At 37.2% G+C, this 16,240-nt stretch overlaps 1 protein-coding gene across 1 annotated transcript; it reads left to right on the forward strand.

Annotated features, from left to right (window-relative positions):
• Positions 1–10,034: 10,034 nt before the first annotated feature.
• LOC127852590 (uncharacterized) lies at positions 10,035–11,223 on the forward strand. Its single transcript, XM_052386541.1, has 2 exons — positions 10,035–10,353; positions 10,781–11,223. The coding sequence occupies exons 1-2, from the start codon at positions 10,035–10,037 to the stop codon at positions 11,221–11,223; spliced, it is 762 nt and encodes a 253-aa protein (XP_052242501.1).
• The last annotated feature ends 5,017 nt before the right edge of the window (positions 11,224–16,240 follow it).

Raw genomic sequence — 16,240 nt, forward strand, 5'->3', positions numbered from 1 at the left:
GTTTTGTATGCAAGTAACTGAATCAATATACGTTATGAATGAAGCTCAACTTTATACCTTGTCTTGAATCACATTGGCAGCCGCTAGATATTTATTTAGTTTTGGCAAACCCTGAAAAATAAAACATACAGTTTTAAAAGAATTATTATTGGTTCACTTACCGGTACATATTGAACTACATGCAAAACTACATTAACGAATGTCTCAATAGAGGTTTATTTAAAAGACTTACTCCGGAACGCGCTAGCTCTAATAGCTTAAACACGTGTTGGGTTTATATTTGTATATGTAAACACAGTAATGGCCTTGATGTTGCGTGCATATATTTTTATAACCTACTAAAAGATATAAATCGTTGCAAACTATGTCAATGCTCTTAATATAAGGAATGTATACAAACTGAGATTCACAAGACTTTTGAAAGTATTGGTATGGATGTAGTTTTAAATAATGTTAATGACAAAACTTTATTACACATACCTATTCATTAGAATTATTTTTTTTAGAAAGTTTAAGTCATTATAAAAACATGAGCTAAAAGAAGAAGGGCCACGTACAGATTGTCGAACATTTGAGCACGTAATCTCTCGGTGTATTGCCAGATGCAAGTATGTTTGCTCTCCTCTTGGGTTTATGCCCCGGAATATAAACACGATTGCATATTTTGTACAAAACACATTCATCATAATGGTTCACTTAACAAATTTCTAAAATGTGCACATACATGATTGGTTTCTTTTGATCATATTTGGATTCTCTTTACAACTTTCACACTGGATGTTTTCGGCTATTTCAGTTCGACATATGATGATCGAAAATATGTTTATAATCAACAGAAGTTACCTGCAGTAATTTTTCTAGTGTTTCAATGGCTTCGCCAAGGACATTCCTTGCAATTGCTTCCCTGATACTAGTGTACGCATCGCCGCATATGATGTATCTGTTACATACCTCCGTCTGAAAACAAATGGAACGAATGTGACTGGACAGCGCGGACCAAAATACGTAAGCACAAGTTATGAAAAATAATGACTTTCAGAAAATAATACAAATTACTTAACTGTACAGTTGTTCATGTGATTGATAACACAACTATTTTTACCCAATTACAAGAGTGTAGAATTTGAACTGTGTAATGCATTGCTATGTTTTATGTAGATGTTGATTACATGCATTTACCTGTTTTTCGCTGCCTTCAATGGCAAGCCATTTAAAGATGGGTAACGCTGACTTTGACACATTCTGATACACATCTAATCCATACCGTCGACACAACAGTTTCACCAAGTATATCCTGTATTAATAACAACAAAATGTTACCCACAAACACAGCAATGTAACAAATACTAAATACAAGAGAAATAGCATCACATTAGCCGAAAACAACAAATTTACTTTATTGTAAATTGACTTACTGATTATTATCCAAAATTATTGGAAATGGTATGAATCAATGAGAAAATTATCAACCAATCATTTAGCACCATATCGTATTTAAAGAAATGAAAGGTAGTTGACAATATGTAGAATGTTATCCTGACTTCATGTTTAAATGACCGGCTATTTTGTAACTATGGACAACATTTTTCTTCTACTTGAATGCACATGCAGATTTGTGACAAAAATGTCTTTATATATTATCATCTGTTCAAAGGATGGCCAAATTGTGAACGATACTTTCCATATTAATTATTAAATAGTTCAGTTTATTCCAATAAATAAAATAATGGTAAAGCGATCAAAGCATAACACATTTGGAGGTTGTAAGTAGAAAAATAAGTAAAATATGACTTACTTTGGCCAATTTGTTACTGCATTTTCACACATTTTTTTCAGTTTTCTGTATTATTTTCCGATCCTCGGATTATACTGTTAGAATGCTAGCACCATGTGATAAGCATCTTACGATGCACTGTGCTGCTACTTCTAAACAAGCCCTCGTTGTTGCTATGGCTGACAACAAGTCAGTATGATGCACTGCAGGAGTTTTCATTACTGTGACAGCGTTTTCCATAGAGGGGCATACAATCAGCGGTTTTGATTCTTCATTGTGCTCAAAAGAATGGAATTGCGTATCCTGAAAGAAACATCAAGTTATAATTATTTATATTTTTTTTTTAGATTTCCAAATAGCAATGATCTGAAGCTGCAGAATGAATAAGGTATTCATAGAAACATTTTTATCTGTACCAAGAATCATGTAAATGAAGTTTTTAATATAACTTGTATTTGAAATATTGCTTTGTCACGTATTTAAATGTCAGATATAACTGTTACCGTTTCAATTAGTATAAATGTCAGAATAAAGGTGTATTAAGTTATGAATCCTTCACTTCATCATGTATATCTTTTACAGACTTGTATAAAAACTTATCCTAGAAATAATTTATTTAAATATTCTATAGAGATGTATTGTGTTATAATACCTCCCAACAGTGTATGATGAGCAAATACATGTCTATCATCTCTGTGGTGCTGACGTTTACACCTAAATTGATCTCTTCAATGTACTGGCGAAGATATTTGGAAACATATCGCTCTTTGCTGCAATGTGAAATTGAAGTTACTAATCTAATACACGTGTCAAAAAAGGCTGAAGTTGTAAAAGAAGCATTACGTAGTTTTTGTTTCCAAATATATCATAAACATATGTCCATCAACACTGTCCATAATATCAGTAATGACATCAAAATATAAATTTACAAACTGAATTAACATTTCTTCCTAACTGAAAATAATGGCTCACATTTGTCTAAATATGTTACGTTATAAAAAGTTTACACATTCATGATAATCAATAATATTTAATTATATCAATTAACAACCATTTACCGTCTTCTACAACTTGACTGAGCAAATCAACATACTATTACAGAACACAATGCCCCACCTGTTTTTTAAAGTTTATGACAATGCTGCATTGTTCTGCATGTACGCCATAAATAGTTTCATACCAAAATATATTAAAAGCTTGAACGCACAAGACATTCTACATAAACACAAATAATCGAATAACTTCGATACCTAGACTTCATCATCAACTGCAGCAGGAATGATCGGAAAACGGGGTTTGGATCGACGCCCGTGTCAAATATATTCATGTTCTTTGTATACCGTCTTCCCACCTTAGAAGTGCAAGTCACGTATCCATGCAGCTTGCCAAGAACTTCTTCCGACGGTCGCTCCTCAAAGCAAAACACAGTTGTGTAACAACCTCCAAAAAGAATGTGTTACACTGCTGCTGGTATTTCTCCAGCTTCTCATTCACGATCCTGTAGAGAGATAATATTTCGAACGATCTTACCTCGTACAACATACTCGTTTTTTAATGGCTAAGCCTGGTCAGATATTGAACAATGCTCTTGCACAATCATACTGGGCTGAACCAGTATCAGCCTTTATGGGGCCAGTAACATATCATGCAAGCAATCCATTGTCTGTTTTTTTAGTCGCTGTAATAAAATATACTTCAATACCTATTACATTTGCCAAAGTTCGTATAACATTATTTTCCTTATTTTACATAAAACTGAGTCATATCGTCGAATAGTATTTGGTACTTCAAATTGTCATATTATGTTTCAATTTTCAATATTCAATCAGTACAACAGTTATACACACACCATTGGAATCTTACTGTGCCTTTTTGACAGATGCGAAACTGTGACTGCCATAAAGTGTGTCATCCTCGCCTTGAAGCTGAAGGATCATTTCCACAACTGGTCGATAAAGATAAACTCTTTCAAGCCATTTGCGCTGTTCATTTCTGTAATCTAAATCTTTCTCTGAACAATCAACCTCTACCATAAGAAGGCATAGCGTGGAAGATGTCTGCAAAATCAATTTTCAAAACTAGTATACATAAAACATGAATTTTTGGCAAAAAGGGTGTCAGATCACGGTTTCGTAGTGGAGTTGGTGTCCGCATAGCAATCAGGCGGTCCTGGATTCGATTCCTACTCTGGGTGCGGTCCAAATATGTTTTATGTAAAGACAAAGCATATATTGGTTTTAGAAAAATACTCGAGAGTGTATCAGTAAGCTTTGCTCTTAAGATATAGTCGAGCTAAAATAAACAGGTCTAACATCATTTTTAAAAGGATATAGACTACATACAAACTCGTGTTCTTTGAACATAAAATGTTCAGGATTGGATTTTTGTATTCCTTCTATCTTTGAACTGCAATCTGGCCAAATGTGGTTTACTATTTTGAAGCATGCCAATCGGCACGATAGTTCCTGATAGGCAAGTCGGACGCTTACAATGTGACGAATAAGATCAGAGTTGTCGCATGTTGTCACAGGCTAACTGTTTTGCAAAAAAAATCAATCTTCACACGATCTGTAAAAAACAAATTGCACATTTACACTCACTGGCTTTGTTATAGAATATTTATAGAAAAAAAAAGAGACTACGTTACTAGTTACTGAGATAAATTACGAACCATATACACAATTAAATAAAAATTAATATGCAGCATGTTTTTTTTTAATTGTTGAATTCATCACAACGATATCTGCGCTCTATCAGTTGCAATACAAACTAATTTTAACACGTATTACGGACGGCAGAATTGTATTACATTTAGTTCCGTTTCTCGTTCATCGTTGTGCACAGTGTGTAAAAAGTCATGAATGTAGCCTTTTAACACTTCATGGAGAGTGGGACTAGAACTGTTGCGCAATGTATTGTACTGACAATCACCAATATAGCGTCCAGCTCAGACATCATGTGGCCAGTTGCTCCAGACCTCAAGCCTATAACGCATCTTTCTAGTCAATCGAATGCTATTAAAACATGACAGTGAAATACATTCTCGACTGTTCATTTAGTTTAGAACATATCATAATAAACACTACTTTCGAGCAGAATTAGCGTTCATGGCTTGAATATTTCGCACATAATTATACAAAAGACTCATTTGCCCAGCGAAGTTCACCTGGGTTTAAGGTAACACTATTTTCTACTTTTAAAAATTCTAAACCAAATTAACACATAATCTGGTTTATTTCATTTAAGTTCAGGCAATAAATTATGTCTGCAGTCAATGAAACATCTAAACATCGACTACACAGTGGCGAAAAAAAGGCTAGCGGAAAAGCATACTATAAGTACTTTGTACTAAAGAAATAACAACAAAAACACAATCAAATTATTGTACCATCTCCCTCAAACACAAGGTCTACGAAGAAAGTTTTAACCGTCTCTAGTATCATCCAGGAGAATGGAAATCTTAGTTTGAAGTGATGTCCTTCAAATCCAGTTGATGGAACTAGCATTTCTCCAAGTTCACTTTTACGCTTCGGTGACTGCATGTCTGAGTACTGCAGATACACAACATAAAAGGGTATATTTTATATTCTTTTCGTTCAATACTGTACTCCTAATATATATCATAACTATGCGTATATGTACATTAACACAATGATTCTTATTCACTTCTATTAACGTTCAGAGCCCGTTTTAGGTTAATTTAAAAGAGGTATTTCAGCGGGCCGATTTAATAGCAAAGTGCAAGCTGACTCCGAGCAGTTTATGTGTTATTTCCCCTGCCCACTGTAGTGAATATTATATGAGATTTTGTATGTGACGTTGATTGGCGGATTGCCGCGAGTTGGCACGTTATTATTAAAGGATCGAATCTGAACAGTCGTGTTTTGCATATCAACTCAAAGTACACCATTATACCTTCGTGAAATTGGTGCCGTGAACAAACAGTAAAATGCCGACGACAATAGAGAAGTTACTAGGTCAGCGGCTAGGTTGAAGAATATTATTGACCGTTTCGTCAGTAAAATAGAAGAAGCGAGCGATGAAGACTAATACATTCACTTTCAAGCGCTTATCGAGAGTATACAATGAAAAAATTATCTCGCTAACCGACGCCGACGAAGCGCCTGAGGAAATGGTCGAGGCAGAAGAGTACACATTCGACGTAGAGGTGAAACTACGAAGATACAAGCAGCGTCTACAGCGGTCAAGCATTGGTATCACAGACGCCGCCGATTTATCATCCGATGCATCCGGTTCCGGTAGTCAACAGGCATCCGGTCCACATCCACCGAACAGCCAACGCAGGGTGAACACCAATTCGTTCAACAAAGTGATACATTACAATGGTAATCGTTCTGGGATTCCTTCGAATCGTCAATCCATTGCAATATCAACTTGACTGATGTGCAGAAATTTAGTTATTTGAAAGCACAGTTGGATGGTGCAGCCGCCATGACTATTGAAGGATTTGCACTCACAAATGCGAATTACACGCGCGCAGTCGAATTGTTACGTGAAAGGTATGGTCAACATTGCAAAATTGTTCATGCAACCATGCAAGCATTATTGAAATTGCCATCACCAACTTCCACAGTCGCGAGTTTAAGAAGGTTTTACGACCGAATGGAAACGTATATCCGGGGTCTCGAGTAGCTAGGACAACATTAAGATATGTTGTATTGGAAAAAAGCCGATGGATATACGTAAAAGTCTCGCCCGCGTTAGAATAATGACTGGTTTTTGCAAGATCTACGACGAGCGATTAACAAGGAAATCAACATTCTCGAGATCGGCACCGGAAGTTCCTTAGCGTTGTCGCAAGTGAACGACTACAACTCAACAGCATTGTTTCATGCAAGTACGAATGGTCAGAAGACTTCACACACTCCTAGTACCAAGTTCGGCAAAAGGAAGGCGAAAAATTCTTCTAGAACATGTGCATTTTGTGAGCAGGAACATATTAGGTGTGAATGTAAAAACTTTCCTGACACTGCTGCCCGAATGAATGTTGTGAAACAGAAACAACTTTGTTTTAACTGCTTGGGTAAACATCGAGTCACAGAATGCAAGTCAAACGGACGCTGTCAAAACTGCAACCGGAAGCATCACACTTCAATCTGTAAGGAGCTACAAAGAAAATCGGAAGTTGAATCGCCGCAACCGGAAGCTGCCGTATTCTTCTCGTCTACAAAGAGGTCGAAAGCAGACGTTGTATTAAAGAATGCCATTACCCCTATTTCGTCGTCTCACACTACAACGGATGCCGCCATATTATTTGACGAGGGCGCGCAGCGATCCTTTATCACCAGAAAGCTTGCCGACTACCTTCAACTAGAGAGTGATAAAATTGAAAAACTTAGCCTGACGGGATCCGGAGGAAGTAATAACAGAAGCTTACAGCAACTTGAACGCACGACAGTGTACTAGTATCGAAGAAAAAGAAGATACCTGTCAATGTGCTCATCGTTCCCACTTTTGCGACTCCCATCAGCTGCGGATATCTTAGATCGACTGAAGAACTTCTATATCTGCGGGGGTTAAATTGGGCTCATCTCGTTACAGGTGAAACGTTATTTGATATTTCATTACTCGTTGGAGCTGACCACTATTGGGATATTGTCGAAGATCGTGTTGTTCGAGGGAACGGGCTGACCGCCGTTAAGTCAAAGATTGGTTACTTACTGTCCGGTCCGATGCCCTCCACGTCTCATGTGCCATCTGATAAGCAGATCTTGAACGTTCTTGCATCGCGCGCCCCAAAAGACAGCATATAAGAACGTTTCTAGAGTCTTGAGATCATGGGTATCTCACCTTGTGAACCTGACCGGAAGTCTGTCGAGTACCTAAAGCAATACCAAGACACATCTACTGAGTACGACAACGGAAGGTACCATGCCAAACTACCATGTAAGCAAGACCACCCTGCTCTACCAACAAACCACAATATAACTTTGAAGAGAACTGTTGGGACTAAACAGAGGTTGCGCATCAGGTGGTGCGGTGGTCTAATGGTAACACACTGGTCTACCATTCAAGAGGTCCCCGGTTTAATTCCTGGCCGGGGCACTGGACATTTCAGAAACGCTTCAAGTGTTTCCCACCCAACTAGAGATGTACTGGTATGAAACTCAGGTAATTCTCGCGTGTATCGTTGCTATACACTGAGCACGTAAAAGAACCAAGGGATCTATTCGCAAAGAGCTAGGGTATCGCACCCGGATTCCTTGTATCTCAATACTGTCTCTTCTACTAGCTGTCTCTTCAGCAAAAACCAAAGGGCCCCATTGGAAATAAGTGCTTGTAATGGGCTATCCTTGACCGCAAGGTCAAAAGAAATACATACATACAACGAACCGGAAGTGGTTCAGGCATATGGTGACATCATAGCAGAGCAGGAAATACGTGGCTTCATCGAGCGGGCACCACTTAGTCAAGGGTCAGCTGAACAAGTGCACTACATCCCTCATCACCCGGTGAAAAAAGAATCATCAACGACACCCATACGCATCGTCTACAATTGTAGCTGCCGTCAGTCACGTGATTCGCCAAGCTTGAACGACTGCCTGGAATCAATGCCACCGGAATTGAATGAGCTTACGTCGATTCTTGTTCGTTTTCGGTTGAATCCGCTGTCTCCACATATATAGAAAAAGCTTTTCTACACGCCGGGCTGCACGAAAAGGATCGTGACATGACGAGTTTTTTTCGGGTTTAAAAATCCTTTAGATCCAGATAGTCGACAAGTGACAAACAGGTTCAAAGAAGTTTTGTTTGGTGCAACCTGTTCGCCATTTATTTTGAAAACAACATTACTGAAACATCTCAAAAAGAACATGAATGTGAGCGCTGCACACGTCATTGAACGAGACTTGTACGTAAACAACGTAATTTCCGGCTTAAAGTGCGAAAAGGATTTGCTTGAATACTTCACAGAGGCAAGACAATTGATGTCCACAGCTGGGATGAATTGAAGGTCAAGGATATCAAACAGCGCATGTCTGAGAACAGCCGCGGAAGAAAAAAACGTTCCGAATACTTCACCAAGGTGCTCGGGCTGAGATGGGATCCCAAGTTAGACACAATAAACTTCGTAGAAAAACAGATACCAATTTTAGAAAAAGTTACGAAGAGAACGGTTTTAAAGTTTTCGTCAAAGATATATGGCCCGCTTAAACTGCTGAGTCCAGTTACAGTCCGAACGACAATTCTCTTACAAGAGATATGGAAACTGAAATATGACTGGGGCACGCCTCTTCCGTCCAGTATACATGCAACATGGTCAGAATTCCCCACAGATCTCAACACTGTTGTTCGAGAGATGTCACTGAGCCGCCAACTCATAAAATCTGTTGAAGGAACTGGAAGTGATGTGAAACCGGAAATGCACGTCTTCGTAGATGCAAGTAACAAGTTGTATGGCGCAGCGGTATATATCTGCAACAGAAACGAGTCAAGATTGGTGATAGCGAAAAGCAAAGTTACTCCTGTTAAAACTCTATCGCTTCCACAGTTAGAATCGATGGCTGCTTTAATCGGAGCGAGACTAGCTACCAACATTCAATCTTCCCTGCACATGACGCATATCACGTTTTGGTCTGACAGCCAGATAGTCCTTTATTGGCTCTCCACGACGAATACATTGACAAGATTTGTAGCCAACAGAGTATCCGAAATAAACACGTTGACCAATACAAACACATGGAAATACTGTCCGACACACGACAACCCCGCATACCTGCTTACACGTGGGGTATCAGCAAGCATTTTCATGAAGAGCAGCATTTTGCAAACGGGGCCCGCGTGGTTCACAGACACGAGGAGGTGGCCTATATGGGAGACGGAACCGCTACTTGTCAACACTAGTTTAGATGAACACGCCGGACCAGAGAAGGTGCCGAGTCACGTGCTACAGACAGATATATCTACCGGGTCTCTACTTAACCTTCAGAGCGTTATCAACATATCTGACTACAGTTCCTACCGAAGACTCCTGCGCGTGACAGCTCTTGTACAAAGATTTGTCTAAAATTGCCAACTTCCACACAAAGAACGAATTTACGGAACAGTAAATGCAAATGAACTCCGATTTGCTGGAAAACTGTTACTTCGGCATTGTCAAGCCACAGAATACGATGATGAAAAAATAAGTTTGAAATCACGAATGTGTCGCATCCGGCTTGTGTAACAACTTCGTCTGTTTATCGACAGTGACGACATTATTCGATGTGGTGGAAGAATTAATAACGCTCCACTATCGGAGATGACGAAGTTTCCGATATTGTTACCCATAAAACACCACATCATACGGTTGATTGTCAGAGATGCGCACATCACACATCTGCACTCGGGTGTGAACGCAACTGTCGCACATATACGACAGAAGTATTGGATTCCACCGATAAGACAGTTTGTGCAGGCAGTCGTCCGGAAGTGCGTCACTTGCCGCAGAGTCGTTGGACGAGCCTTCAGAGTCCCCGAGCCGCCGCCATTACCGAAGATGAGTGTTGAAGACACGCCGCCCTTTACAGTAACGGGGGTAGATTTCACGGGCGCTCTATACGTAAAGCAGACAAACGGAAGTGAAACAAAAGCATATATTTGTCTTTTCACTAGTGCTTCTACTCGAGCCGTCCATCTCGAAGTCGTTACCGATCTTACAAAGGAATCGTTTCAATGCGCATTTAGAAGATTTGTTAACCGGAAGTCACTGCCGAAATTAATGATCTCATACAATGCTACCACGTTTGTAGCAGCGTCTAACCATTGAAGACGCTAATGGAGTCTATATCAGTCAAATAAACATTGAGCGGTATGGAAATAAAGTGGCGTTTCATTCCACAATGCGCCCCATGGTACGAAGGATGGTTTGAGCGACTTATTGGTCTAATGAAAGTCGCTCTGAAAAAGTACTTGGCCAAGCATACGTCACACTTGAGTCTCTACAAACAATCGTCACAAAAATCAATGCTGTACTTAACGATCGACCATTGACGTATGCATCAACAGATCTTAACGACCCCGCGCCCATCACGCCATCACAGCTGTTATTCGGTCGCCGAGTTACAACGCTACCTTACGATGACGTCACAGTCGATACCGGGAGTACTGTCGCTGCAGCCGACCATGCTGAATTTAACCGCATGGCAAGGCGACGTGAGATGCTCATACAACAGTTCTACAGACGCTGGAATACTGAATACTTGACGTCACTACGCGAGCACCACCGGATGTCTGGTTCCAACACGCAGACGATCAAAATCGGAGACGTGGTGCAAATCGATGATGATGGCCCTAGATGTCGATGGAAACTTGCCGTGGTCGTCGATGTCATTACCGGAAGGGGCGGGCATGTTCGCGCGGCGAAAGTGCGAACCAGTAACGGGCTGTATACCATGAGGCCAATAGCGAAACTTTATCCACTGGAAGTGATAAGTGCTAATGGAAACTGACGGACAATACTGATAGTGTTGTGATGGACTGTTTTAAATATTTAAGCATTTTGTTATGATTATCGTATTCGTATACTAATGTGAAAACTCTGTTTTATCATTTTGCGGCCCCCAGTATATCGTGAATATTATATCTGATTTTGTATGTGACGTTGATTGGCGGATTGCCGCGAGTTGGCACGTTATTATTATTATTATTTGACGTCATGTCTATTTGTGTTGTTTTTAACGGGCAGTTTAACTAAAGGATCGAACCTGAACAATCGCGTTTTGCATATCAACTCAAAGTACACCATTATACCTTTGTGACCACCCCCTTCAACGAAATCGATTCGCAATCTGTGTTGCATTTATTACATTACAAATCTAATCCGATATTTAAATATTCGATTCGAAAGTCTGTCCACCAAACAATAATGCTTCTTACGTAAACACTGTTTATTATTTGACTGTGTAATATCATATAACTGAACATATATATTTTGATTATCGACACAAAACATGCACCTCGAAGGATTAAGTTTTTCAGAATGTTTAATTTTCATCATAAAGTTTACTTTGATAAAATACGTATTATGACAGCTTTTCCAGGTGTGCATGTTCCATTATTATGCAAGCATAGCTTGTTACGGTAACACATGCCTTCATCTGCAGAAAATCCTTATGGTTAAGACATTTGAGCCGGAAATTCCGTTTCCTAGATAACATATGACCATGTCTAGGTTGCAATTGGTGTCCAGGAGTGCAAATATTCCATCTAGCACGGGCTTCAATTTCGATACTATCGTTTGATAAACAAATCGTCTACAATATTATAAAAATAAACTTTTTATGGTTCTGCATTACATTCTATACCTTAAAAAGTAAATACTATCGTGTTACAATTATGCATGAACATATCCATTAACAATAATGATACACACATCAATCTTTATACATGAATCAGGATAATACAGACAAGAACATCCTGCTCACATAATGTTAAATTGTTCTCATGCAACACTTGCACGGATAAAGGCGATCATGAATAATTGACAACATTCAGGTGTTATTTGATTCACACAAATCAAGTTAATGTTGACATTTTACAAACAGAAATGTCCCGTTCTTATTGATGCTATCTATCGCATCGGCATCTTTGGCGATCCACTGCTTAACGAGGTTCCAAAGTCCAGCTTTCTCTTTCATTAATGTGCCAATCCATTTCTTGAATATGCTGTTACAAAATTCTTGGCGTTTGAAGAAAATGTCTGTACAAATTAGTTTAACTGTCAAATAAAGGCTATAAAACGACACAAGTTCCAACAATCGAGAAAAGAGCATGCTATATTAACCAAGCTACCTTTAAATATCCATTAATTAATGTTTGTTTAATTAATAATTCGTTATCGAATAATATCCTTATAAAGCTGAGCACATGCGGACTTTTTTATGTACTTCTTACGTGGATATTCTGGACAAATCAAACAAGGTTACTGTTTTAAATTATCTGTTGCAATGTCGTTATGTCCACATGTCTATATATTATTTTGGCTGCTAAAGTCGTGCGTGGCATTACTTATTTATTGTGAATTGTTTCCTTAAAAAAATCGTTTGTGGTAAGATGCATGCCATTATAATTCAGCCATATTTGAATGTTTGAATATAGATATGTCTTATACATGTACATATATGTCATGTGTAGTGCATACTATTTACTGATTGTTAAATTGCCGAATGCGACCTTTTCGAATGCGCAATAAACCTATGCATTATTAATAATTTCTTAAATATATAGCATTGATCCACTCAATCCTTGATTGAAAACAAAAAACAGACCAAGAGCAGTTACGGTTAGTTGGAATTGCTATGAATAATACGCGTTTCGTGAGTTGGTTGTTTTCAGTTTCTTGGTTTCTTCATTAAATGAGAATTCAAAATATATTAACACGATTTTTTTTAAGTGTGACAAATCGAACACGTTAACCCTGCCTTTATCCTCGACATGAGGATTTGCAAAATGTCAGTCAGAAAACTAATCCTTCATTAAAGAAAAAGAAGAAATTAACCCATATATAACAACAACATTTATTTCACATTCATTCTTGATTAAATTTATTTCACATTTCACATCTCGCTTTGACAATCATGCACTGGAAAACAACAACAATATATTGAAACAATTAGATTAACAATAACTTTATAAAGCCTACTGATAAAGATAATTATTATCGTTTCAGAAAATCAGGCAAGTTACATGTATATTTCTTAAATTATACAGTTGGTGTTATTATTGATACATATTATCGTTGACTTCACATGTACTTTTTTTAAATTATACATGATATTTATTATAAACAGAAAATCACGTACTTTACATGTTTATTTCTGCAATCATACATATAATGCTTCTAGAGCCCGTCTTATCATATCATACGACAAATTGATGTTGCGACTGAATTTTATGCGCACAACAAATACAAATGTATGTTCTGATTCTTAAGGAAATAAAGATCACGTGAAAGATTAAACAGATGAATAAAATAATTAAAAACCCGCCACAAAACCAATTATTGTGGTTGGTGTTCATCCGTTATACTTAAAAAAGTAACTTAAGTTGGTCGTACGATGATTGATACGAGGGGCTATATATAATCACTAACGTTATCATAATCATAATCATTAACGTTATAGGTGCATTTCTTAAATCATTCATATTATATATCTGATACCTGTTCTACTAATCGTTACATGTATATTTTAGTCATATTGTATATAACATTACAACAATTAATACAGAAATAAAACACTATGAACAATACATATATACGTTAATGGCATCCCAAATCCACAAAATACTATAAATCAATATTTTGTTATTTTACATTTAAATAACAGCATAAACCATGGCTATAAAAGCAATTTCATATCTTATAAACAGTCAACTATAATTGCTGTTTATACTTAAACATGTAATTGCAAAATAAAATAACACAAACTAAGAGAAGCAACTAAATATTTCCCATAACCAATCATATGTATACAAAATACAAAACAAAAACGCAAGAAAACGCACCTGCAACAAATTTATAATCCTATACAACTAAGTAATTGTATCGGTAATCAAAAAGAAACATTTAGACTTTGATTCAACATAAGTTTACAGCCCCGTCCACTGGAAATACTTTGAGGTATTCTAGAACGGGTTTCCGAATGAAAACGACGTGCAGTTTAAACTATTTCAATTCTTACACCAGAGCATTATACACTTAATTCATGGATGCGCGGTGAACAGTCAAAACTGTTTCCCAAGGTATCAGGGATGACTTTAGTACTGTTGCCTGAGGCCGATAGGCCGAGGGCAACAGTTTCAAATGTCAGCCCTGATACCGAGGGACAACATTTTTGACTGTTCACCAAGCATCCATGAAATAAGTGTTTTATTACCTGATCAAATTTCCAACATGTAAATAACAGCAAACTAAATTTTTATTTACACACAACAGTAATCGATAAAATAAATAATTTTGACTGTTTAACTGTAAAATGACGTCATTTTTTCGACAAAATGACGTTATTATTCCAGCGGGCAACAGTTCAAACTGTTGACCGGTCAACAGTTCGATATTCACCGGTAACAGTTTAAAATATTGCAAATTCCTTTTTCTACGAGGAAATAGCAAAAAATAATTATTTATCATTTATATAAGACATCAGGTAATAAAACGCGCTATGGCTCTTATAGACACTTTGCACTTATTAATCCTCAATCTTCATTATTTACACGATTTCTATGCGTTTTATTTTAATACTGTGTAGGTTAAATGTTCATGCGAATCATTTTCTTTACATAGTGTGTTGTGCAAACTGCGGCTTTTATTACAATCAAGTTCAAATAGACGTTTAATTAACACGTAAACGTCGGGTAATATATCCCGCATACTCAGCATATGAAGCAGTTTTCAAATCAGTAATTAAAAGGTGTAGACAGTATATGGTGTTGCACTGTAAACAAAACTATTTACAACATATTAATAAATATACAAAACATGCGTATGCAATAACAACACTAGCATCAGTAATAATTTTCTAACCTTCTTCTATCAGAACCAATGCCATGAACATAACAACTCACATCTTTATCCATGAATGCACTGCGAATACTCTAAGGGAGATAACACGTGGGTATTTCTTGTTTGGTATTAACAATCATACAGGCAACTTGTGACCGCCATTTCCATGTGTATACATATATTGCGGACCTCACCAGTGTACGCGGTTGACATTCGAAATGTATTGTCCATGACTACGGTTGCTTTGTAGATATGTACCATTTTGCCAACTCCATTCACTTATCGTCGGTAATTTTGTTTCAACACCGCATGCTAACCAAATCTACATAGAATCATATATAAAATAACACAGGACGAACACTGATATATACACAGATATTATTTATATACAAATCAACACATTACATTATAAATAGATATATATATTTGTGTCCATATATACCCAACAGTGACAGCGACTTACTACTTCAATTATTGGTTTACTTTTAGTAAACATACGTTGCTCTGTTAGTATGCAAATTGATAATCTAACACTTTTTAACAGTTCTGTGTCACAAATAATAGTCGAAATGCTTGCAATCAGTTGGGACATTATTTTGGGTACACCGCTTACTTGTGCGACTATTAATTACACTCAAAACCGCCAACATTTGTTAAGAAATGTATACACACTTGATACATGTTTATAACAATTAAGGTATTCTTTCTTGAACGTAGAACATAATCTATCAACATAAATCTATTGCCACGCAATCAGACACGTTTGCTGAAAAAAGTGACAATACACGCTTTAACTGCTAACAGGATAACATCATGGTATTGCAATATAAAACAGTTTGTCTCTTGAAATATATATCGATTCAAATGATACAATTAAAAAACATACGTTTATTTTCAAAATGCAATTTCAATTGATTTTGAATGAAAATTTTAATTTATAGTCAATAAATATAATGAAATAACAC

The sequence above is a fragment of the Dreissena polymorpha genome, chromosome 12, assembly GCF_020536995.1.
Source record: "Dreissena polymorpha isolate Duluth1 chromosome 12, UMN_Dpol_1.0, whole genome shotgun sequence".
Lineage (NCBI taxonomy): Eukaryota > Metazoa > Mollusca > Bivalvia > Myida > Dreissenidae > Dreissena > Dreissena polymorpha.